At 35.0% G+C, this 26,368-nt stretch overlaps 1 protein-coding gene across 9 annotated transcripts in view; it reads right to left on the bottom strand.

Annotated features, from left to right (window-relative positions):
- SDCCAG8 (serologically defined colon cancer antigen 8) overlaps positions 1 to 26,368 on the bottom strand; it is a 270,874-nt gene that overhangs the window by 220,994 nt on the left and 23,512 nt on the right. For all 9 annotated transcript variants that reach the window (XR_004234180.1, XR_004234179.1, XM_031968542.1 and 6 more), the window contains exons 4-6: positions 23,318 to 23,431; positions 20,075 to 20,188; positions 4,840 to 4,968 (exon numbers count right to left, since the gene is read on the bottom strand). Coding sequence is in view for 7 of the 9 variants with exons in the window: in XM_031968542.1 (XP_031824402.1) it covers positions 4,840 to 4,968; positions 20,075 to 20,188; positions 23,318 to 23,431 (357 nt within the window). In the remaining 2 variants the exon portion in view is untranslated. The remainder of the gene's footprint in view (positions 1 to 4,839; positions 4,969 to 20,074; positions 20,189 to 23,317; positions 23,432 to 26,368) is intronic.

The raw sequence follows: 26,368 nt of genomic DNA, 5'->3' as shown, positions 1-26,368 counted from the left end.
TATATCTCTTATTTCAGATATCCTGGCTCCTGGTCCTCCCAACTTATTATAAGAGCCTTCCTTACCCCAACCTGTCAGAACCAAATTTATGGTCTGTTCCTGGAAGTTTCTACTCACCATTGCTCTACCCCCCACCTTGCCTTTGTTTCCCTGATCCCTGGAGCCCTATAAGAGTCTGTTGCTCCCTACTGCTTCGAAACAAGAGTCCAATCCAGCTGGTTGGGATCAACATGGATTCTGTTTTGCACCCTATCCAATCTCTCTACCTGAAGCCTCTTAAAAACTCTCTAATTTCTATGTTTCTCCTCAGTTTCTCCAGCATTACAATATGACTGCACATTCTCTTCTGAATAACTGACTTCCTAAGATTTGGGGCAAAAACTTGTAAGAATAATTTCAGGGCTGCTCTCAGATATCTTTGAAAAATCTTAGGAAATAGAACTACATAACACAGAAAGACAAATATCCTGATTTTCAAAGAAAAGAGGACAGAATATGAAAACTATAGGTCAGTACACTTGATTCTCATTCACAAAAAATGCTAAGATTAAATGGTTTCTGAGTGGTTCTAATAATGGGCTTATAAATGATTTGTGAGCCTATGAAAATGAAAGCAGAGATCAGTTAATTCTATCAGGCTTTCACTATTCTGTCCTGGTCTGATCTGAAGGCCGTGAGGTGGAGAGGAATGTCTTTCCCTTACTTCCTCCACCGGTCCCTAATCCAGCTTGCCTTGTCCCAACAGGCCTGAAACAGCATTCCATCATGTAGTCTCGATGTTTAACATGCCTAAGCTTCTCTCCCCATAGGTATCTGCCCCTACTCCCAGTTACATCCTTAGTGCTGCCTAATGAGACCTGAGAGTACTACATACTGAGACCAGACTTTTAGAGTTGGTGAAAACCTACCTGAACAGATTCCATGATCACTAACAATTCTCTACTGCATCACTTTAGTAATTCTCAACTCCCTGCTGTCGTTATTCAAACCCTTTTTACCACCCTTTCACCGGCTCATTGGAATGTGTGATCCATACTTTATTTCCATCCTCAATATTTTCCTTCCTGACTTACATCAAGTTCTCCCTGAGACCTGACTTCCTCCTCAGTACTCTTTTCAGCACTGGCTTCTTTTACCCAGGGCCATCTCCAATCATTCAGATCTCTATATCCCTGATGTCATGGTCCTGTTTGAGAAGGAAGGACAAACAACAATTCAAGATCTGGCCCTGCCAAGTCTCAGCCTTGGATTGTATTCATCATCTGCTGTCCTCTCTTGTTCATGGGCTACGGTTGATGAAAGCCAGAGAACATCAGAAACCTATGTTGACTGGGGCCACTACCAATTTATGCCACATAAACTCAACTGGATCCTTACTATGACAAGGTAATCCTTTTACTATCTCCCAAATTGATTTTCTATCTTACTCAACACAATTTTTCTAAATCTTTTCATTTATCCTCAAACCTCTCATGGCTTCTCCTCCCCTCACTATTTCCATTTATAACCTTGCCTCAGTGAAAAATTTGAAGCCATTTGCCAAGAACATCAATCTCTCCTCAAGTCCTGCCCTGCCCAAGGCTTAGCACTCATTTGCCTTCTACCAATTTATTCACTTTATTTCTGTCTATATGAAGAAGTAGCCTCTCTCAAGAAAATCCCTCTACCTGTTTAAGTGATTCCATCCCACCCCAATTTTTTCAAGATTGCCCACTCTATCACCCCCATTTTTTTCTTATCTTTAATGCCTACTTGTTTGCTGATTAGTTCCCTACAGTCTATAAACATATTGAGGTCTCCTACATCCTTAAAAAACCTTGACTTGATCCTTCTATCCCTATTAGCTATCACCCTATATTTCTCTGCCTTCTCTGGATAACTCCTTGAGAAGCTTGTCTAGAATGAGCCACTCCACTTTCTGTTCCTTCAGTCTCTTTACAAATCTCCATAGGCCAGCTTCCGAGTTTATCATTCAATTGAAACTGCTCCCTCTAAATTACTAATGATCTCATAATACTCCATACTAGGACTAATCTGTCTTTTCTTAATCCTTATCCTGCTTGACCTCTCAGCAACTTTTGACACTAATGATCATTCTCTTCTACTTGTTACTCTCCTCTCTAGATTTTTGTGACTATTTTATCCTGGTTCTCTTATTTGCCTGACTTTTCTTTCCCATTCTCCTTTGTTGGATCCTCATGGTGGCTAAAAGTGGATTTTGTCCTGGGCTCTCTTCTGTATACCATTTTACTTAGTGATCTCATAGTTCTGAAATCTACTTAATCTAAAGCCAGCCTCTCTGTTGACTTCCATATCCCAAACTGAATGTCCTACAGACATCTTAAACTCAGCATATCCTACTTCCCCTATGCCATCTCTTCTTCCTATCTTTGCTATTACTGTTAAAGACAGCACCATCCTCTTAGTGCCCTGTCCCCCAACATATTCTGCAACCCATGAACTCACACTGACTTTTTTTTTTCATTTAGTCTTCTTGCCTTTATTTCTTCTTCTTCTTCTGTTTTTTTTAATTGCTTTTTACTTACAAGTTATATGCATGGGTAATTTTACAGCATTGACAATTGCCAAACCTTTTGTTCCAATCACATTGACTTTTTATTCTCAGCTATCCCCCATGCCTACAGTTTTCTGCCTCCTCTTCTCTACCTCCTATATTTCTTGGTTTCCTTCAAGTACTAGTTAAAATTCAATATATTACAGGATTTCTCCCCATTTCTTTTCCCCATTTCTCTTTCGATTCCCCAATTTATTCTCTCACTCCTTCCCCTGCTTGTCTTCTCTGTCCCCCCCCTCTATCTCCCCCCTCTTCTGTTCCTCTCTCTCTCTCTCTCTCCCCCTTTTCTGTCTCTCTCTCTCTCTCTCCCCCTCTTCTGTCCCTCTCTCTCCCTCTTCTGTCCCTCTCTCTCTCTCCCTTCTGTCCCTCTCCCCCCTCTATCCCTCTCTCTCCACCTTCTCCCTTTTCTGTCCCTCTCTCTTTCTCTCTCTCCTGTCCATGTATATAGCTTTTACACACATATTTTTATGCTGCCTTCTTTTTTATACCATAAGCAATTAGAAATTAGAAACTTTTTATTTTTTTATTTGACTTTCTTTGTCTGGCTCATGGTAGGTACTCAATAAAAGTTTGGTGATTTAATAGCCAGCAAAGGTTTGTAAGACAGGTAACATAAAAATCACATCATGGGCATCCTGTACCTATAAGTATATCTATACTGAAATGCTTTCTGACATGCAAACCTTGTCATATATTTGATATTCCCCAAACCCATAAATAAGTTTACTACTGCATGTTCCCCAAACCTATGAATAAGTTTACTGCTGGGATTTCAGCAAAACATATGAAAAAGTATTTTATACTATACTGGTGAATAGGATAGAAGATTTAGGTTAGTATTGTATTATATTATGTTTAGGAGGATATGGAACTGGGTATGATAGATACTAAAGAGTAATAATATCAATGTGGAGTGAGGTATTTAGTGAGATGTCTTAGATAACTGTCTTTGGCCCTATTTATTCTGTTCTGTATTTTCATCAATAGTGGGAATGAAGAAATAGATAACATGCTATTTAAATCTACAGATGATGTGAAGATGGAGAGAAAAATAATAGATAAAAGTCTCATGATTCAAAAAGATTCCAATAGACTAGAATGATAAGCTGAATTGCTTGAAATTTAGTAATTATAAAGGTCCAAACATATTAAAAAATAAAGTTTACAGGTGAACGATGTCCTCAAATAAATATTAAGCAGCGTGAGTGACAACTGCAAAAATAATTGGCTAGACAAACCCATAAAAAAGGTACATGGTTTTAGAAACCTATAAGTTCTTTTACATGATGATGTTTTGCCCCCTCTCCAAAAAGCTTACCCCTAGATTATATGTATTGAAGAATAGTAAGCACAACAAGAAAAGTGAGAATTTCACCAAACAATAGATTCATATTGTGTATATTATGATGTCCTACATTTTAGGTTAAAAAATAATGGGAATACAACAAAAATAATGCTGGGGAACATGCTGCAGGAAACTTGTATGTAAGGACCAATCAATGGAACTAGGAATGTTCAGGCTAGAGAAGACTTAAATGTCTAGAGGGCTTTCAAATGAAAGAGTAAGACTTGCCCTTCCTGGCCTCAGAGGGCAGAACTAGTAGATAGATAGATGTTGCAGAAGGGTAAATTTTGCCTTAAAGTAAACTAAAAGCTTGCTAAACAATTTGAGCTGTCCAAAAGTGAAATTTATGGTCTAAAGAAGAAGTAAACTCTCTCTAACTGAAGGTCTAACAGCAGAGGATAAATAAATACTTGTTAGGGATGTTATACAAGAAATTCTTAGGCATATTCAGTTTGTACTAGATAGTATTTAATATCATTTCCAAATTGCAATCTAATTTTGAGAATTCTTAGTATATTTATTAAATAATACTATGGATACATTTTTTATTTCATTGTAATTAGTATCTACTTAAAATCAAAATATAAACCAGCTTTAATAATAATTTTATTAAATAATTAAAATTATCGCTTGGCTTTTTGTAAAGAATATTCAGTTTTTGTTGATTCTGAGATCAATTAATAAAACATATTCTGTTTTTATCATATCTTAAAAATAGAAGAGATACCTTTCTCTGCTCTCTTATGGTATTCTATTGATTTCTCATCTTGTGGAAATAATAAAATTATTACAAGAAATGAAAGTATTTCCAACTTTACATATCTGATCAAACATACAGCGTCACACTTTGAGAATACTAATGAACAAAAAAAGAAATCCAAAAATTAGAAATAAAAACAAAAATTATTTCATTACTCACAAGTTCTTGTTGCCATTTTTCCAGATCAGAAGTGGTTGATTTGACCTGTTCTAGATCATCTGAAGTAACATGTGACTTGGTTCCTTGACATGTTCTTAAATCATCAACTGGCTTAATCCTAGAATTTCCCTGAATAAAAAAGAAGTCATTTATTAGAATTAAAATAGAAACTCAAATGGATACTGTAATATTAGGATCTAAGAAGAAAAAATATGTATACATATACTGGTAAATCATAATTTTAGGTCTGTTTATGGGCCAAATCTTTTTAAATTTCAAGAAAAGCAATAGCGTATTTTCTTCTAAATTATAGTTGGGGAAAGAAAATGGAAACTCTATCCATTTTTTCCCTCAGTGACTGGAAAATACAGTAGTCTACAAAAAAAAAAATCATATTAATAAGAGCAAATGGCTCTGAAGAGCTCTACTATGCTGTATGTAGATTATTTACTCCAAATTCAATATGCAGGCATAGGGCTGGGGATATACCTAGATTAGACCTAGAAAAGGAAAGAAATAAATTTAAAAAAAAAAATACCTACCTAAGAAGTTTACATTCTAATAGGGATCAACATTTACATTACATATTTTCAGGGAACAAGAAAATGTAGAGGGAATGTTGTGAGGGAAGGAACATATACAACTCTTTCAAATATATAACGTGCTTATAGACTGATCATATGAAAGAGAAATAAAGTAAAATATACTTGGAATGGCAAATGAGCCAAATTATGAAGGGTTGTAAATAATGGAGCACAAAAAAGAGGTACATCAGAAAAGGAAGGACTAAAGTTTTTCATCTGCAAAAGGATTTCAGATTATAGAAGTCAAACATTTATGCATGTTAGGGTCAAGAATATGGCCATTCTATTGGGCAACTAGATAGTGCAGTAGATACACCGCTGGCTCAGAAATCAGGAGGACATGAATTCAAATTTAACCTTACTTACTTGCTGCAAGCAAGTCACTTAATCCCAAATGCCTCACCATATATATATATATTTTTTTACTGCCCATTGTTGTGTGTGGGAAAGGTGAAACAAAGATTTGTCATGAGAATTGAAGATGTTTACCCGGGAGGTAAGTATACTAAAGGGAACATCAACATCTAAACTGAAGTCCCCATACAAAGCAAACTAGGGAATTGAGAGGAGCTAGCATTGTTGTGGAAGTAATAGGATTTTTAATTTATCAATTATGGAATGAAGTAGAGTTTTGTTAGCTATTAGACTGGGAAACAGTAACATTGGAATAGGCCTCCTAAAGGTCCTGAAAAAACAAAGAACAATGGCAATTAAGTTTCCCTTAAGTATCAGGAAAGAAGAATGATCAGGTCCCCAGTGATCTGACTGAATTCGCATTCAGCACCAGTTCATGCGCCCCACCCCAAGGTGACAGGGATATTGCTTAATCAGATGATTTCCTGCAAAAGAGGCAGGTTCTAGACTCCTGCTTGGGTCCAGTGCCAGAAACCTACTTCTGGACAAGATCCTGTGGCAAGAAATCTTTTATCTGAGGCTCTGGTTCAGCCCCTGGGAAGTATGTAGGGGCTTTGGTCCTGTTGGGGAAGAGGCCCGAGTTCTGGGCATTCCATGACTATAGAGAGATGAGGCACTGGTGATTTTCTTCTATCAACTAGTGAAGCAGGGCAGAGAATTTAGGTTCCAGGCTCAAATGCTTATTCAGTGACTGAAGAATGAAAGACTAGACGTCCAAAGGTGGTCTGAGGGGAACTTCACGGTATCATGTCCCTGCTTGGGGTCAAAGGATGGCATTCTTTCAAAGCAAAAGAGTATAAAATAAGACATTTTTTTTTTTTTGGTTGGTTTTTTTGATTGGGGCAGGGAGGAAGAAAAGCAAAGGCATTTAAAGCCAGTACCAGAGATGGGCTAGGACATCAGCACCCACTCTCACTCCTAAATCCATGAGCTGTCCACCCTGTTGGCACTGTGTCCTATGATGTCAGCTTACAGACTTTTGGCTTGTGGTTATTTTCCTGCTACCCAATGTTTTCATTTCCTACCTGTCTCACAGAATATTAATACTTAAGAATAGAATCTAGTATTTAAGATCTATAAAGGATAAGAAACCTTTTACAATTGCTGTAGCAAGGTCTAAACTCCAACACTATGAAGTGCTGAGAGTTGGAGGTAGCATTGATTCTTTCAAGCTGGAAACAAGAAAATTATATTTAGCTTTATTGCCATCGGTTGCCAGCTTTTAGTATGAACTCTGAGGTGATTGCTGGGAAAGTAAGGGCTTCAAGGTAGTTGTAGCTTAGTGTATACTTTCAATGAAAAATATTCACCCACATATTCAAAAGAAATAGTTTTTTTCTAAATAAATAAATATAAATACAACAAATTTTAAGTCAGAATGAGTATTGAAGACCTTTTAAAGAGGAGGCATGGGTGATAATTGGGAAATTTTCTACTTAAATAAACATTTAAATTATCATATATTTTCTTTTTTGTGTGTGTGTTTTGTACACCATCCTTTTCTTTTTTTTTTTCTTTTTATTTATTTAATAGCCTTTTATTTACAGGTTATATGCATGGGTAACTTTACAGCATTAACAATTGCCAAACCTCTTGTTCCAATTTTTCACCTCTTACCCCCCACTCCCCTCCCCCAGATGGCAGGATGACCAGTAGATGTTAAATATATTAAAATATAAATTAGATACACAATAAGTATACATGACCAAAACGTTATTTTGCTGTACAAAAAGAATCACTCTCTGAAATATTGTACAATTAGCTTGTGAAGGAAATCAAAAATGCAGGTGGGCATAAATATAGGGATTGGGAATTCAATGTAATGGTTTTTAGTCATCTCCCAGAGTTCTTTCTGGGCGTAGCTGGTTCAGTTCATTACTGCTCCATTGGAAATGATTTGGTTGATCTCATTGCTGAGGATGGCCAGGTCCATCAGAACTGGTCATCATATAGTATTTTGTTGTTGAATTATATAATGATCTCCTAGTCCTGCTCATTTCACTCAGCATCAGTTCGTATAAGTCTCTCCAGGCCTTTCTGAAATCATCCTGTTGGTCATTTCTTACAGAACAATAATATTCCATAATATTCATATACCACAATTTATTCAGCCATTCTCCAACTGGTGGGCATCCACTCAGTTTCCAGTTTCTAGCCACTACAAAAAGGGCTGCCACAAACATTCATGTACATACAGGTCCCTTTCCCTTCCTTATAATCTCTTTGGGATATAAGCCCAGTAGTAACACTGCTGGATCAATTATCATATTTTCAAAAACTGTTAGCAAAGCCCAAACCCACTGTTGTCTAAACAACCTGGAATTAATCCTACCATTTTTCAAGTTAGCTGAATCTGACATTATTTTAAGAGAAGTTAACAGCTTTAAAAAAAAAAAAAAACCCTCAACTACAGCTGGAATTATAATTCGTCATAATGAAATAAGAAACTGGAAATCCTCTAAATCACGTTCTGTTAATTAATATTCAAGTCAAGGTCTGAATTTTGGAGGAACAGAAAAAGAAGCTATTTTCACTCAGAATGAAATAAGCTAAATATTGCTATATCATTTCTATGATATTTTATAAGAAGTCATTATCAAAGATTATGTATGGATAATGGACAATAGTTTTGTCAATGCATAAAAACTAAAATGATAAAATATTAATAAAGGTCAAAAGATAAGTTATTGGCCCATTTAAATGAGAGGAATTCTGAGGAATTTTATTTTGCTTTATTTTAAAATAAAAACACTAAGTCCAGTGCTTCACATGTGGTAAACATCCAGGAAATCTATTGATTTATTATAACTGCTAGAGAATAGCAACAGAGAAACAAAGAAATTAGAGAGAATAAAATATATCCAGTATAATTTTTAAAATGTGTATATCATTATTATACCAATTTGAAATTATTTGAAAATAAAATTATCAGAATACCAAATATAGAAAGATATGCAAAAAATCTTTCTGAAACTACACACACACACACATATATTTAAGCCCATATTCTTTTTTCTATGTGAAAAGAAACATAGGTTTGCCACCACTTCCTTCCCCTTTCTTGCCTTGTTTACTTCTCCCTCTGATTCATTAATCTGTCTCATTTCCTTTCTCATCTTATTTCCCAAATGTTCTCACTTGCCAGCTTTAACTGCTATGGCACTACATGGCTGCTGAAAATATGAATAATTCAATCTTGTTTAGATAAGTGTATAATTAGAAAGGAAAAATGAAAAAGAAAAGTTCTTTTTAAAATATATTTTATGTGATTTTTTTTCAAATAACCATTCAAATATGGTATTAAAAATTTAAAACAAGTGAAATATTATCAAGAGCATAAATATATGTATACATTAGAAAATATAAAAAAAACTTTAAGTAACAAAAGTAGTTTAACAATTGATCATGAATTGAAAATGACTGCTCAGGAAAAGCAACTGAAAAAAATCATTAATTCATTTTATAATTAGGAGTGAGCACTACCAGTTCCTTCTTATGAATGGCAGATTTAAACAATATGTCTTCTTCAGGGTTAGCCCTTCAGGAATCATTCCAATAAAAGAATAGTTCCAGACCCCAAAAAACAAGAAAAACCTAAGTAAAGTTATACCCTTTTCCATAAGTCACTGGTTTCTTTAAACTAATTAAATTAGCTAATGACCATATTTAATTTTAAAGCACAGGTATCAGAGATATTCACAACTAAAATATTTCAGAATCAGATAATGCATCTATAAAAACTGAGAAAGTCTTTGATTAACTACAATTTATAGTTAACAAGTAATGTTTTGCCAAATGGCAGGAACTGTAATACTGATTTTATATATATTTCCCCCTTGGGCAATTAGTATTAAGTGACTTGCCCAGAGTCACACAGCTAGGAAATATTAAGTGTCAGGCTGGATTTGAACTGAGATCCTTCTGATTTCAGGGCTGGTACTCTACCCACTGTGCCACCTAGCTGCCCCCAAAATATACTATTTTTAAGGCCATTTTAAAATCTACCTAAAATCTCCATATCATAGTCACAAAATTTTAGAACTGAAAGAAAATTAAGAAATCATCTAGGCCACCATCTCCCCATTCAAGGGATGAACAAACTGAGTTCAAAACTATTAAAGGACATATATGTTACACAAATAGTGAAAACTTTAGGGAAGAACTCAGGATCCTTTACTTCTGGTCTATTATTCTATCTGTTGGGCTTCATGCTGGTATTCTCTAATTTAACAAAGGTTTACTTTTTCAAACCACCATAAAGTCAAGTCTAAATCTTAGCATGACTTGAAACCATGGAAGATCTATCTAGAACAGAGCTTCTTAAAATACTTCAGCTTTATGATTCCCATTTTTTTTTCCCTTAGAAGGAAAGACAAAAGACAAGCTTAGAGTTGCCTTTGAATAGAGGTATCAAACTTGCCTCCAAGCCTGGATCACAAAACTCCAGGTACAGACAAAAAAACAAATAAAATTCAGAAATGTTTAACAGAACAGATAAAAATATAATAGAACAATGAAAATATTAATTTGTGGTTTTCTAAGTCAATATTGCTGTCTGTAGGGATTCTTTTTGAGTTTGATACCAGGGATTCAGAGCTAATGAGCTGGTATGCCATCTGTTAGGAGTTTGCCTTTCAGACATACTTAGCAAAGTCTTGAATTAACAATTGACACCCAGTTACCTTCTGATTAATTGGTAGTGGGGGAGGGGGATTGCTAATAACTTTACTACTCTCAGTTTCAACAAGTATATTGGGTTTCATGAAATGAGTGTAGTCTCCGACACAGATGGAGGTGGCAGATTTCTTTATGAATTAGGACGAGAAATCCTGATTTACAACTAACTGCTTGGGAAAAGGAGGTAGGCAATGGGGAAAAATTTAGACTCAAAGGTCTATGGTTCTAATTCTTGTTTTGCCATCTGTGTGCATTTAAATGGGTCACTTGATATCTCCAAGTTTTCTCATCTGCAAAATAAGAAGGTAAATGACCTCTAATCAGAGAATCCAAGAATCTTAGAAGGATTTCCCAAAAGGAATTCCTCCTATAATATCTGCTCTCCTAGAATCTTCTCTTCTCCTAGCTATGCCCTCATAGTTCCTTCAACCTATCCTCATAGGACAGAGCCTCAAGACCTTTTTATCATTCTGGTTATCCTAGTCCTTATGATACTCTTCAGTTTCCTAAAGTCCTACTCACACATTGACACATCCAGACTGGAACATGACATTGCATACAGGGTCCTACTCAAGTCAGAATATTGTAGATGATACCTCTTTATTTCTAGAAGGATGTCCCTCTTAAGCCTAGAATTGCATGTTTTTTCTTTAATATAATGCTACCAATGATGTTGCAAGTCCATGAAAACCCCTTGATCTTTTTCCCTATCTGCTATCTGACCCTTGTAAACTTGCAATGTTTTTTTTTGTAACAAGTGTGAAACTTGACCTTTAACCCTACTAAATTTCATCTTATGTTCAGCCAATCATAACTCATATCAAGATCTTCTTGCATCTTAAGTCATCCAGCCTGTCAGATGTTATTACTTCCAGTTGTGTCATTTCCAAATCCCATAAGCATGCCATCTATGCCTTCATCCACTATCATTGGTAAAAATATTGAACAGTCCAGTACTAAACACAGATCCCAGAGGCACTGTGGTAGACCTAATTTCTGTCAAATTTATATTCAATGATTAAGACTCATTAACTGTGCTTGGTTGTTCAACAAGTTCTAAGTATATATTATTACTGTTTAGTTCACATCTGCATCTTCACAGGAATAGTATGAGATATTTTTTCAGATGTTTTGTTAAAAATATTCCTCTGGAAGATGGCGGCGAGGAGGCACACAGCTGTATAAGCTCCGCATTTTCTCTCAGAATCCATCTCATTACAAGCCTCTGAATTAATGCCTGACTGAAAAAAAAAAACCCACAGTTACCAAGAAAGCGCCTTGAGATTGGGGAAAGGTCTGTTTTGCTCGGGGGGGCGGTTTTGCCGGGCACAGACTGAGGGGACAGTGGGAGGGAGAGCCAGCAGGCAGCCACAGCCGAAAGCAGACCGGAGGGGGTTGGGGTGGATTCAGCCGCCCCGGGGGAGCTTCACTACAGGATTGGAACTTTGCCCCAGCAAGTCAAGGGAGAAGCTAAAACCGGGGTGGAGAATACAACCCCAAACAGCTGGGTCCGAGACCGCCACCCCTCCCACAAAAGGCCCCAGCCGCCCCAGGCCGGCCAAACAAAGTTCTAGTGCCCCTGCTGCCCCGCGTCTGTAGAGGAAACTGAACACCACCCAGCCCCCCCAAAAAGGGATTCCATTTGGGGGTTTTTCCTATTTGTCTCTGATTCTTCTTTGACAAAATGAGCAAAAAGTTAAAAGGACTTTAACGATTGACAGCTTTTAACAGACAGAAAACAGACCTAAACCTGGGAGAATAAAACAGATTATCTTCAGGTGAACCCCACAGGAGGAGATCATCTGTTCCCCAACGATGAATCCCTCATAGAAGAAATTAAAAGGCCTCCAAGAGAGCCAAAAAAAATGGGAAAAGGAGGGAAGGCTTGGCAAGAGAACGGAGAAGTCTCCCACCATAAAGACAGAATGGATAAAGAAAACAAACCTTGAAAAAAGGATTAGTGAACTGGAAACAGAAACAGCCTCTAAAGAAAAATTGGCAAAAGGAAAAACATTCCATAGAACAAATTGGACAATTAGAAAAGATATAAAAGGAGGAAGAAAACATTCACTGAAAATAGGAATAGAACAAATGGAATTGAATGACTCAAGGAGACAAGAAGAATCAGTAAGCAAGACCAAAAAACCAAACAATGGAGAAAAAATGGAAATATTCTGGGGAAAAAAGACCGAAAAAGGTCTAGGAGACAATGAAGAACATTGGACCCTTGAAAAAAAGGGATGAAAAAAAGAGCCTGGTTTTTTCCAGGAAATTACAAAGAGAACTGCCCAGAAGTCATATAAACAGAGGGTAAAATAGACATTGAAAGGATTCACCGATCACCCACGAAAGGGACCAAAATCAAAAACAAAAAAAATAGTGGCCTGCCAAACCCCAAACAAAGGGAAAAATACCAAAGCCAGAAAAACCCAATTAAAATAAAGGAGCCACAAAAGGATCACCCAAGATCTAAACATCCAATTAAAGGATAAAGGGCCTGGAAATGATATCAAAATAAGGAACCAGCAACCAAAAATAACTTACCCAGCCAGAATGAGCATCTTTTTCCGGAAGAAGATGGTCATTAAACGAATGGAATTTCACCCATTTTTTTGAAAACAGAACAAAAAAGTTTGATCGCAAATATAGAACCTAAGAAAAAACCAAAAAGGTAAAAAGAAATTTGGGAACTAATTTATGGGTAAAAGATTATAAAAAATAATGAACCCTTTGTTCAGAAATCAGAGGTGGAAAGGACATTGTATCAGAAAAAGGGAAAGTGGGGGAATTAATCTCACAAAGAGGCAAAGGAAACCCTTTAATCTGAGAGAACAATGGAGGGGAGAATTAGTGGGTATTTTACAGCCAAAGAATTGACTTTAAGAGAAAAATTTTAGTCATATTCAATATATGAAATGCCCCATCCATTGAAAGTGAGAAGGAAAAGTGAAAAGGGAAGGAACAAGCTGCGAAGGGAATACAGAAACGAGGGGAAAGGGGAAGGGGGGAGGAACCTAAGGTGAGGGAGGATACTAAAAAGGAGGGCTGTGAGGCAAGGGTGTTCCAAGAAACTGGGAAGGGGGAAGGGGGAAAGAAGGGAGAAAAAGCAAAATAGGGTTAAAAGATGGCAAGTAAACAAATTGGTAATTTTAACAAAATGAATGGGTAAACGCCCCAAAAGAGAAACGATTAGCAGAATGGTTAAAAGCCAGAATCCTACAATATTTGTTTACAGGGAAACAATTGAAGCGGGAGATCCAGAAGAATAAAGGTAAAAAGGATGGAGAAGATCACATGCTTCAGGTGAAGTCAAAAGGGTAGCCATCCTGATCTCAGATCAACAAAACAAAAATTGATCTAATTAAAAGAATAAGGAAAGGCACTATATCTTACAAAGGGTAATAAATAATTAACATATCAATATTAAAATATATGACCAAGTGGTGAGCATCTAAATTTTAAAAGAGAAATTAAGAGGCTGCAAGAAGTGGAAAAACTATAATAGTGGGAGATCCAACCTTGATCCTCAAAGTAGATAACCAAATCACAAAATAAATAAGAAAAAAGCAAAGGGAAAATAGAATACTAGAAAGTTAGATATGATAATTTGGAGAAAAAAATGGAGAAGAAAGGAGTACACTTTTTTCACGTCTGGAACCTATACAAAAATAGGCCATTAGACCAAACCCCAAACTCAAATGCAAAGGAGAAATATGAATGCATCCTTTTCAGACCAGATGCAATAAAATTACACTCAACAAAAAGCCAGGGGAAAGTAGACCAAAAAATAATTGAAACTAAATAATTTCATACTAAAGAATGATTGGGTGAAACAGCAAATATAGAATAAAATTCACCCAAAAAGCAAAATGAGACATCATATCACAATGTGTGGGATGCACCAAAGCGGTAATAAGGGAAATTTTAATCTCAGAGGCTTACTTGCATAAAGTAAGAAAAGAAGGCAACAATTGGGCTTGCAACAAAAATGCTGAAAAGGAACAAATTAAAAATTCGTCAAAACTAAACTTGAAATTTAAAAATAAAAGGAGAGATCAATAAAATTGAAATAAAAAAACTATTGAATTAATTAATAAAACAAGAGTTGGTTCTATGAAAACCCAACAAAACAGACAAATTAGTAAATCTGATTAAAAAAGGAAAGAGGAAAATCAAAAAAGGTCTTAAAATGAAAAAGGAGAACTCACACAATGAAGAGGAAATTAGGCAATAATTAGGAATTACTTTGCCCAACATGACAAAATTGAAACTTAAATGAAATGGGAATACCCTTTCAAAAAATATAGTTTGAATTAAAGAGGGAAGAAGTAAATATCCTAAACAGTCCCATCCTAGAAAAAGAAATAGAACAAGCTATTAACCAACTCCCTAAGAAAAAATCCCCAGGACCAGATGGATTTACCTGTGAATTCTACCAAACAGTTAAAGAACAATTAACCCCAATGCTATATAAAGTATTTGAAAAAATAGGGATTAAAGGAGTCCTACACCAAACTCCTTTTACGACACAGACATGGAACTGATACCTAAACCAGGTAGGCTGAAAACAGAGAAAGAAAATAATAGACTCCCTAAACTAATCTCTCTAATGAATATCGATGCTAAAATCTTAAATAAAATATTAGCAAAAAGATTACAGAAAATCTTCCCTAGGATAATACACTATGATCAAGTAGGATTTATACCAGGAATGCAGGGCTGGTTCAGTACTAGGAAAACTATTAGCATAATTGACTATATCAATAAGCAAACTAACAAAAACCATATGATCATCTCAATAGATGCAGGAAAAGCATTTGATAAAATCCAACATCCATTCCTAATAAAAACACTTGAGAGTATAGAAATAAATGGACTTTTTTCTTAAAATACTCAGGAGCATATATTTAAAACCATCAGTAAGCATCATATGCAATGGGGAAAAACTGGAATCTTTCCCAGTAAGATCTGGAGTGAAACAAGGTTGCCCACTGTCACCATTATTATTCAATATTGTATTAGAAATACTAGCCTTGGCAATAAGAGTGGAGAAAGAGATTAAAGGAATCAGAATAGGCAGTGAGGAAACCAAACTATCACTCTTTGCAGATGATATGATAGTATACTTAGAGAACCCCAGAGATTCTACTAAAAAGCTATTAGAAATAATCCATAATTTTAGCAAAGTTGCAGGTTATAAAATAAATCCCCATAAAACCTCAGCATTTTTATACATCACCAACAAAATCCAACAGCAAGAAATACAAAGAGAAATTCCATTCAGAATAACTTTATGAGCAATCATAAAATATTGGGAATCTATCTACCAAAGGAAAGTCAGGAATATATGAGCTAAATTACAAAAAACTTTCCACACAAATAAAGTCAGACTTAATTAAACAATTGGAAAAATATCAAGTGCTCCTGGATAGGTCGAGCGAATATAATAAAGATGACAATACTCCCTAAACTAATCTATTTATTTACTGCTATACCAATCAGACTTCCAAGAAAATATTTTAATGATCTAGAAAATAACAAAATTCATATGGAATAATAAAAGGTCAAGAATCTCAAAAGAATTAATGAAAAAAAAAATCAAATGAAGGTGGCTCAGCTGTACCTGATCTAAAACTATATTATAAAGCAGCAGTCACCAAAACCATTTGGTATTGCCTAAGAAATAGATTAGTTGATCAGTGGAACAGGTTAGGTTCACAAGACAGAATAGTCAACTGTAGCAATATAGTGTTTGACAAACCCAAAGATTCTCACTTTTGGGATAAGAATTCATGATTTGACAAAAACTGCTGGGATAACTGGAAATTAGTATGGCAGAAATTAGGCATGGACCCCCACATTAACAATTATACCAAGATAAGATCAAAATGGGTCCATGATTTAGACATAAAGAACCAGATTATAAACAAATTGGAGGAACATAGGATAGTTTATCTCTCAGACTTGTGGAAGAGGAAGAAATTTGTGACTAAAGACGAAATAGAGACCATTATTGATCACAAAATAGAAAATTTTGATTACATCAAATTAAAAAGCTTCTGTACAAACAAAACTAATGTAAACAAGATTAGAAGGGAAGCAACAAACTGGGAAAACATCTTCACAGTTAAAAGTTCTGATAAAAGCCTCATTTTCAAAATATATAGAGAACTGACTCTAATTTATAAGAAACCAAGCCATTCTCCAATTCATAAATGGTCAAAGGATATGAACAGACAATTTTCAGATGATGAAATTGAAATCATTACCACTCATATGAAAGAGTGTTCCAAATCATTATTAATCAGAGAAATGCAAATTAAGACAACTCTGAGATACCACTACATACCTGTCAGATTGGCTAAGATGACAGGAAAAAATAATGATGATTGTTGGAGGGGATGTGGGAAAACTGGGACACTAATACATTGTTGGTGGAGCTGTGAACGAATCCAACCATTCTGGAGAGCAATCTGGAATTATGCCCCAAAAGTTATCAAACTGTGCATACCCTTTGATCCAGCAGTGTTTCTACGGACTTATACCCCAAGAAGATACTAAAGAAGGGAAAGGGACGAGTATGTGCCAAAATGTTTGTGGCAGCCCTGTTTGTAGTGGCTAGAAGCTGGAAACTGAGTGGATGCCCATCAATTGGAGAATGGTTGGGTAAATTGTGGTATATGAATGTTATTATTGTTCTGTAAGAAATGACCAGCAAGATGAATACAGAGAAGCTTGGAGAGAATTACATGAACTGATGCTAAGTGAAATGAGCAGAACCAAGAGATCATTATATACGTCAACGATACTGTATGAAGATGTAATCTGATGGAAGTGGATTTCTTTGACAAAGAGACCTAATTCAGTTTGAATTGATCAATGATGGACAGAAGCAGCTACACCCAAAGAAAAAAACACTGGGAAATCAATGTAAACTGTTTGCATTTTTGTTTTTCTTCCCGGGTTATTTCTACCTTCTGAATCCAATTCTCCCTGTGCAATAAGAAAACTGTTTGGATCTGCACACATACATTGTATGTAGCATATACTAGGACATATTCAACATATATAGGACTGCTTGCCATCTAGGGGAGGGGGTGGAGGGTGGGAAGGAAAAATCGGAACAGAAGTGAGTACAAGGGATAATGTTGTAAAAAAAATTACCCTGGCATGGATTCTGTCAATAAAAAGTTACTATAATAATAATAATAAAAAAAAAAAATATTCCTCTGACCTACAAGTTTACTGTGTGTGTGTATGTGTGACACAAATATCACAAATAAAGGGTCACAATTATATTTTCCAATTCCTTCGATATCCCAAGGATTTAATTCATGTGAGCCAGGTGATTTGAGTTCATCAAGGGCAACTTATATTCTAACTTATGCCGAATTTGAATTTCTAGTTAATTTGTGTTCTGTCATTGCCTTTGTAATTGGGTCACTGTTTTCGGCAAAGGAAGCAAAAGCAAAATAAGACCCGAGTGACATTTGTCTTCTCCATTGTCAAATACACCTCCATTCACTTACAATAGGGATCCTATTCTCTTTAACCTTCTTCCCACCAACACAGTCAAAACTTTTTTTTGTTGATTTTACCTTCCCTTATCAGCCTCAGCTCATTCTCAATATTCCCTCAGTCAGTATTCCTCCAATTATTTTTTACAGAATTCATATAAAAATGTCTCATTGATGTTTTCATTTTGTTACCTGTCCTAAATTCGATCTTCTTGCTGAGTGAAATGAGCAGGACCAGGAGATCATTATATACTTCAACAACAATACTATATGATGACCAGTTCTGATGGATCAGGCCCTCCTCAGCAACGAGATCAACCAAATCATTTCTAATGGAGCAGTAATGAACTGAACTAGCTATGCCCAGAAAAAGAACTCTGGGAGATGACTAAAAACCATTACATTGAATTCCCAATCCCTATATTTATGCACACCTGCATTTTTGATTTCCTTCACAAGCTAATTGTACAATATTTCAGAGTCTGATTCTTTTTCTACAGCAAAATAACGTTTTGGTCAGGTATACTTACTGTGTATCTAATTTATATTTTAATATATTTAACATCTACTGGTCATCCTGCCATCCAGGGGAGGGGGTGGGGGCGGTAAGAGGTGAAAAATTGGAACAAGAGGTTTGGCAATTGTTAATGCTGTAAAGTTACCCATGTATATATCCTGTAAATAAAAGGCTATTAAATTAAAAAAAAAAAAAAAAAAAAAAAAACTAAATTCGATCTTCTGTTTATATTTTTAAAAATTTAAGTCTGTTGATGAGTTCTCTGTGCATTATTAACACTGTTTCTTCAAAAAAATTCTCATTTTTATTCCTTACTGGAATTATCTCCTCTGGGTTCAAAACATTTCTTGTGTTTCCTATTCTTCCTAAGTTGACTTTCCCTGTGGAAGTTTAATGCAAGAGAATCTTCCTGTCCTCACTCTGAAAATTCTGAAATTCATTTCCCAAATCTAAGATCCATGTCAAACTATGCCTGACTTTTCACTCCTTCTATAAGGTCCTTTCCAGGTTTCAGTTTATTAACTCATGACTTTCATATATGGCAAAAACTGAAATAGAGGATGTTGAACATATCATCTCATCCTCAAGAGAAGAGGTTCCTAGAATGTAGAAAGGACATGACTGGAAGCATATGAGCCAATGTAATTAGCAATAGTAGACAGGTTATGAAGTCACAAATCTCATGGGATCTCATTTTCTTTGGACCTTCCTGTTTATCTTCCTTTCTAGCTCCCCAGAAGGGCAGAAGGTTGGCTCTCCTCAAGATCAATCCCCTGAGTTTGGCTTCCTTGTAGAAGGAAAACAAGTGGGATCACTTAAGAGCTAAAGAGTTAAAGCTTTCCAGTGATCCTCCCACAGTTCCCAAGTACCCATATAGCCTTTCCAAGCTTATAATAGTATACCTATGTGCATAGGGCTCCTCCAAAAATAATTTGGCACTTGGCTTGTTAGAGAAACAGTCCTCTTCCCATTAGTTCTGCAAAGTCCAAATAACTCAAAGGTAAATGAGGGCTAGAAGTGTTGCCCTACATTATGGCTTAGTCACTGTTTGATCTTTTAGTTCCAGAGATACAATAGTGCCCTTTTCTCTCCAGATAGTTGGAGTCAGGAGCTCTCACTACTCTCACTTGCAGATATCTACAAGATTATGTTGTTCCTTGTTATTCTCAACACAAGGTAATACTTGGTTGCTATTCCAGGACCTCTCAAGGTTGTTATCTGTCAGGCTAAGGTTGCACCTCCCACTAAGGACCAAAGTCCTTCCTTTCAGGTCCCTTGCCTGTGTTCTGGATAGAAATATAGAACTCTCTGAACTTCTGAGAGATTCTTTTGCTCCCATGTATAAGCTCAGTATCACTGCAACACTGTAGCCTGACCCAATTAAACCATTCCCAATTAATGTCAGGATTTATTCAAGTAGATAGAACCAAAGTTCCAAGCAATAATTTCACTATTCAACTCTGAAAAACTGTTCATGTCGCCCTTAGTTACCCCCTTTACATTAAAAAAAAAAAAAAAATACTCACAATACAGATTTGATCAGCTTTCTGCTCTGTTGATCTGGATTTCAACTCTTCTTGAAGCTTTTCATTTTCAAGCACAACTACACGTATTCTTTCTTTCATCCCAGATAGTTCTTCCTATAGACAAAAACAAAATCATACATGTGTTTTAAACTACTGAAGAGACTGCTTTTTCTTGCAGAATACCAGGTTGCTTAAGGCAACATAAAGAACTACTCTTATCATCTAGGTTTTATAATTTACATAAGTATTACAAGTCTGAATAAAGACTTGAAATAGCAAACAGTGTTGAGATTGGTGGTATTCTTTTCTTAGCTATTTGTGGACTTGACTTTTCCTTAACCACTACCCCGCCCCCCTTCCTCCAAAAAAATGATATTAGGGAAGTAGGACAAAAGGATTGTCATCAGGAAGTAGGAAAAAGATTATCAAGATAATAGATTGTTTAATATGAGGGAAAAAAAACAAGCATTTAATAAGTTATAACTGACTAATTTTAATTTGTTAAAAAAAATCAACACAAAGACAAAAATGGGGATTTTAAAAGTATAGAAGAATGCAAACAGGTAAACAAAAAAATAGATGAAGGAGATTCAATAGAGAGTTGTTAAAGAGGGAGCTCATAGAGTTGTCTTTGTATTATAGGATAGGACATAGTGAACATTAGAATAATACACTTTAGAATTGCTAGTTTATGATTGAACTATTCTGGAGAGCAAAATGGAACTATACCCAAAGGGCTATCAAACTGTGTGTACTCTTTGATCCAATAGTGTCTCTAGTGGGCCTGTATCCCAAAGAGATGATAAAGAAGGGAAAAGGACTCACATGTGCAAAAATGTTTATAGCATCCCTTTTTGAAGTGGCAAGGAACTGGAAACTAAGTGGATACCCATTAGTTGAGGAAGAGCTGAATAAGTGATGTTATATGAATGTTATGGAATATTATTGTTCTGTAAGAAATGATGAGCAGGGAGATTTCAGAAAGGCCTGGAGAGACTTGCATGAACTGATGCTAAGTGAAATGAGTAGAAATCAAGAGAACATTATACACAACAACAAAATTATATGATGATCAGTTGTGAGGGACATGGCTCTTTTCAAAGTAAGGTGATTCAGGCCAGTGCCAATAGTCTAGTGATGGAGAGCCACCTGCATCCAGAGAGAGGACTGTGGGAACTGAATGTGGATCACAACATGGTGTTTTCACCTTTTTTGTTGTTGTTTGCTGGCTTTTCTGTTTTCTTTCTCATTTTCCTTTTTGATATGATTTTTCTTGTGCAACATGATAATTGTGGAGGTGTGTATAGAAGAACAGCACATGTTATTATATATTGCACTGTCTGCTTTCTGGGGAGGGGATGAGGGAAAGGAGGGAAAAAAAATTTGGATTGCAGGATTTTGCAAGGGTGAATATTGAAAACTATCTTTGTATGTATTTTGAAAATAAAAAGCTAAAAGAATAAAGAATTGCTAGTTTATTCAGCAAATGTTTACCAACCATCTGCTACACACAATACACTATTAGATTCGAGAAGAAGAGAAAAAAATGAATGTTTTTGCCCTTTTTATTTCCAATGGCATGAGAAAACAAAAAGAAATAATACAAATTTGAATATGATAAATACTTGAGAGAAATTTAAAATGTTATCAATTAAAATTTGTTTTGCTTCTGTAAATTATACATTATGGAAAGAATCTTGATCCAGAAAAGGTCAAAAGATTTCTTAAAGAATCTAAGAGTATCAGTTAAAGAAATATTTCCATGTTTATGTCATTGATTTTACAGAGAGATATTCAAGGGCACATTAATATACCTAAAATTTTATGATGAAAATTTTTCTGTATTTGTATACAGAATGAGAAAGAAGATTAGCTGAACATTATTCTGTGCCCCATCTTCATCTGCCCCTCCCCCCCAAAAAAAAACCTTTGGATCTCAGTGCTATGTGAATCAATAGTATATTACAGAGCCTGTGTGCATGTGTGTGCCCATGGAATGGGAAAGGGAGGAAAAAGAGTAGAGGGTCAAGAGTGAATAAGGAAGGGGAGACCAGAGAAGGTGACAGGCAGAGGGTGGGAGAAGGAAATATGGATCTGTGATTTTATTAGTATATGGATGTGATCTAGGGCTAAATTATTAGAGTACAGTATCCAGAGAAAGAGACTTCATACACCAACCTTGTCCTGGTAAGAATTGTCTACAGCACTGTCCACACTTTTGGGTGGCACAGTTTTAGGAAGGCTATTGACAAATTGATGTGCATACAAAGAAAGAGGAATGAGAGGGCTAAGGGGCTATAGATAGGCCATATGAATGCCATCCTAAGAAACTAAAGATAAAGGGAAAAAAAATGTTTAGAGGAAGACATTATTGGTAAATGAATTCAAATATCTGAAGGGTGTTATATCAAAGAAGATTTAATCCTGAGGGAAAAACTTAAGAGCAATGAATAAAACCACAAAAAAGGTAGACTTAAGCTCAATTTATGGAAAAGCTTGCTAACAATTAAAGCTGTCTTAAAGGAGGATGGACTGCCTGCAGAAATATACTGAGTTCATCATTATGAGAGATCTTTAAGTATATGGCAGATATTCTATCAGGGATGTTAAGAGATATCCCTATGTACTGGTTCAATAACTCTTTGGACTAGATGACTCTAGTGGTTCATTCCAACTCAGATTCTGTGATTAGTACTTAATGAATATTACATCTTTGTGACTTCATACTCCTGCTACAGATGGCTACTTCTTGCTATTATATCTGAGCTAGCCCTATGCTGTTCAATCTTATTTCATATTACTTCATATCAACACTTTTGTCTACTTCTGTGAGAAGCTTAACTTCTTCAGATAAGAGGCAATTACTATGGTTGAAGCAAGTAATGAGGGACTAAACTAAGGAAATTGCAGTGGGAGGAAAAAACATGAAATTTTGCAGAAATGACATGGCTTGGCAACTGATTGGATATGGTATTACTTGTCAAAAACAATAGCACAACTCCATAAAGCAAGAGTAGAGAAGGGAGGAGAAAGAGCCAAAGATAAAGCTAAAAATCTGTATGATCAAGAGAAAAATGCCATCAAACCAACAAATAAAGAAGTTAAAGCAAAAACAAGTTTTAGGGAGAAGGTAGTAAATTCAATGAAACAACTTGATGTAAATGTATATTTTAAATTAAGAAATCAACTCGACTTTATTAGGTTTTTAAAAAATCTAAAAAAACCCACAAAACCCAAACTTACCTTACAAAACTTCACTTCTGCTTCTAAATGATGAGTATATTGGGATTGATCATTAATGATGGGAACAAGATCAAATATGGCAGGCAAACTTGCATTCTCATTTTCTGATGTTTTCTAAGGTGAAAGTTACATGGGTTAGCTAAATTTGGACTGAGTAGAATATTATTATCCTCATTAATTTGGCGGTACTATGACTAGGTATACACTGGACAAAAACAATGACTATATTTTTTGTGTAATTTCTATATATTCATTCTAAAACTTCTGTGCATGGGCAAAATTAGAGATATTGCTGTAAAGTTAAAGCAGCTATACAAGTGCTATAAAAATAAGATGGCATATGATTATTAATATTCTGCCAATATTTGGTGGCACAACCTTCTCCTAGAAATTATTATAGAACGAAGTGGATAGAGGAAATTCATCCTCCATTAACAAAATTTCAGTTTGATTCAACATTTAGTAAGTTCTATTGGTATGAACCACTGTTAAACAATATTGATACAAAGAAAAAAATTAAATAATCCATTTCCTCAGAGAGGATTTTCTAGAAGAATGCATTCTGATGGGCTCTAGAAAGATGTTCTCTTTATAAAGCAGCAAAGCCAACCAGCCACTATTATTAAGTTGTATATCAGATGGCATATTACTTATTAAACAGTTGAGACTAGCATTCTACATATTATACAAGTTATACATTATACACATATATGCATACATATATACACATATAAATACATATACATACATACACACACACACCACATCTAAATCTGTTTGACATTTAACTAATCAGTGACAGGAGAGATCAAAAGAAGTAAAAATCTCCCACTTCTAGGCAACTAATTTCTCTACCTTGGAGGTAGAATCTATTCAGAGATGGACACAATCCTTCTATGGTACCTCTGAGAATTGGCAACCAAAGTAAATAAATATTTGTGATGACTTCATATGGCAACTAGATGATATAATCCCAAGTCAATGGAAAGAGACAACGCACAGTCCTCCACAGCAGGATGTTTTTGTTCAAGAAATGGGTTAAATGAGTAGAACTAGGAGATCATTATACATAGCAACAGCAATATTATATAACAATCAGTTCTGATGGATGTGATTCTTTCAACAATGAGATGATTGAAACCAATTCCAAAGGTCTTGTGATGAAGAGAGTCATCTATACCCAGAGAAAAAACTGTGGAAACTGAGTGTGGATCACAACATAGTATTTTCACTTTCTGTTGTTCGCTTGCATTTTGTTTTCTTACTCATTTTCTTTCCTTGTTGATCTGATTTTTCTTATGTGGCAAGATAATTGTATAAATATGGTTATATATATTGGATTTAACACATGTTTTAACATGTATAACATATAATGGACTGCTTGTCTTCTAGGGAAGGGGAAAAATTTGGAATACAAGGCTATGCAAGGGTCACTGTTGAAAAATTATCCATGCATATTTTGAAAATAAAAAGAAAAGGAAAAGGAAAAGGAAAAGTTAAAGGAAAAGGAAAAGTTAAAGGAAAAGGAAAAGTTAAAGGAAAAGTTAAAGGAAAAGGAAAAGGAAAAGTTAAAGGAAAAGTTAAAGTTAAAGTTAAAGTTAAAGTTAAAGTTAAAGTTAAAGTTAAAGTTAAAGTTAAAGTTAAAGTTAAAGTTAAAGTTAAAGTTAAAGTTAAAGTTAAAGTTAAAGTTAAAGTTAAAGTTAAAGGAAAAGGAAAAAGAAGCTGGTTGATTTTTTTTTTTTTTTTTTTTTTTTTTTGCTTTAGGCCTCCAGAACTTAGCATAGCCTGATTTCTCACAGGCGCTTCATAAATGATCATTTTTATTGAACTGTAATCAGAGGGTATGGAATCAAAATTCTTTTTTTTCCCCCCTGCTATCTAAGGAACCTTGGCAAATTCACAAACTTTCACTGTCTTATTTTCTTCCTCTAGAAAATGAGTTATAATGAATCTCTAAAGTATGAGAAAGCTCTATATTCTAAAGCAGGGTTCCTCAAACTACAGCCTACTGCCAGATGTGGCGGCTGAGGACGATTATCCCCCTTACCCAGAACTATGAAGTTTCTTTATTTAAAGGCCTACAAAACAAAGTTTTTGTTTTTACTATAGATCTGGTCCTCCAACAGTCTGAGGGACAGTGAACTGGCTCCTGATTTAAAAAGTTTGAGGACCCCTGCTCTAAAGTTTAAGGAAATAATTTAAGAAAAAACATTCTTAATGAGTATACACAATCTAAGTCAAAGGAAAAAAATATAATTTTTAAATGCAAATCGCTGAGGTCACATTGAAAAATCTGTGTGTTCCCTGAAATAACAAATATATTAGGAATACGTCAATTTTTTGATAAGTGGATTTTAGAGTTGAAAAACAATATTCCTCAGTTTGTCTTACTACATCTGTTTTAAATGTGAAAACATAACCATTATGTTTAAATTGTCAACATTTAATTCCAACTATTATATTTTCTTATTATGCATAATTAGGCACGTATCCATGACGTATTATTAAAATTATTATGCTTTGTTTTGGGAGGGAATAACATGTTTTAACTATGTAACATCAGTGTTCAAAATTTATCTTGGAAAAATGCTAGCAGATAGGTTTAGTTTTTTTGTTGTTGTTGTTTTGTTTTGTTTCAATTTTTAAAATGATGCCTTTTTTACATCATAGTAATTTATACATAGTATTTACACCACCTTTCAATCACAGTGAGTTATTTGTGACAAGGAAAAGCAATTATTTCAAGAAAGAGTAATAACACATTTACCCATAAGATTAAAAAGTTCACCTATGATGTACTTAAATATATTACAGAAGGTACATCACACCCAAATACTTACTGATAATAAGGTATCTGAATGACAATAGCATTTTATTCATTTTATTAAATTATTATGTAGTCATATTTATATTATTAAGATAAACTCATCAATGAAGCATAAATTTCTAAATCAGATATTAAGGAAGCAATTGTAGAGTCAAATGAAATGTTACTATCAATTTCTAACATAAATCTTTAATCCCTTAAAAAAAAGAAACTAACATGTCACT

This window comes from Sarcophilus harrisii, chromosome 4, assembly GCF_902635505.1.
Source record: "Sarcophilus harrisii chromosome 4, mSarHar1.11, whole genome shotgun sequence".
NCBI classification, from domain to species: domain Eukaryota; kingdom Metazoa; phylum Chordata; class Mammalia; order Dasyuromorphia; family Dasyuridae; genus Sarcophilus; species Sarcophilus harrisii.
Note: the sequence above shows the minus strand (reverse complement) of the source record. Positions and strands in the feature narration are given on the sequence as shown.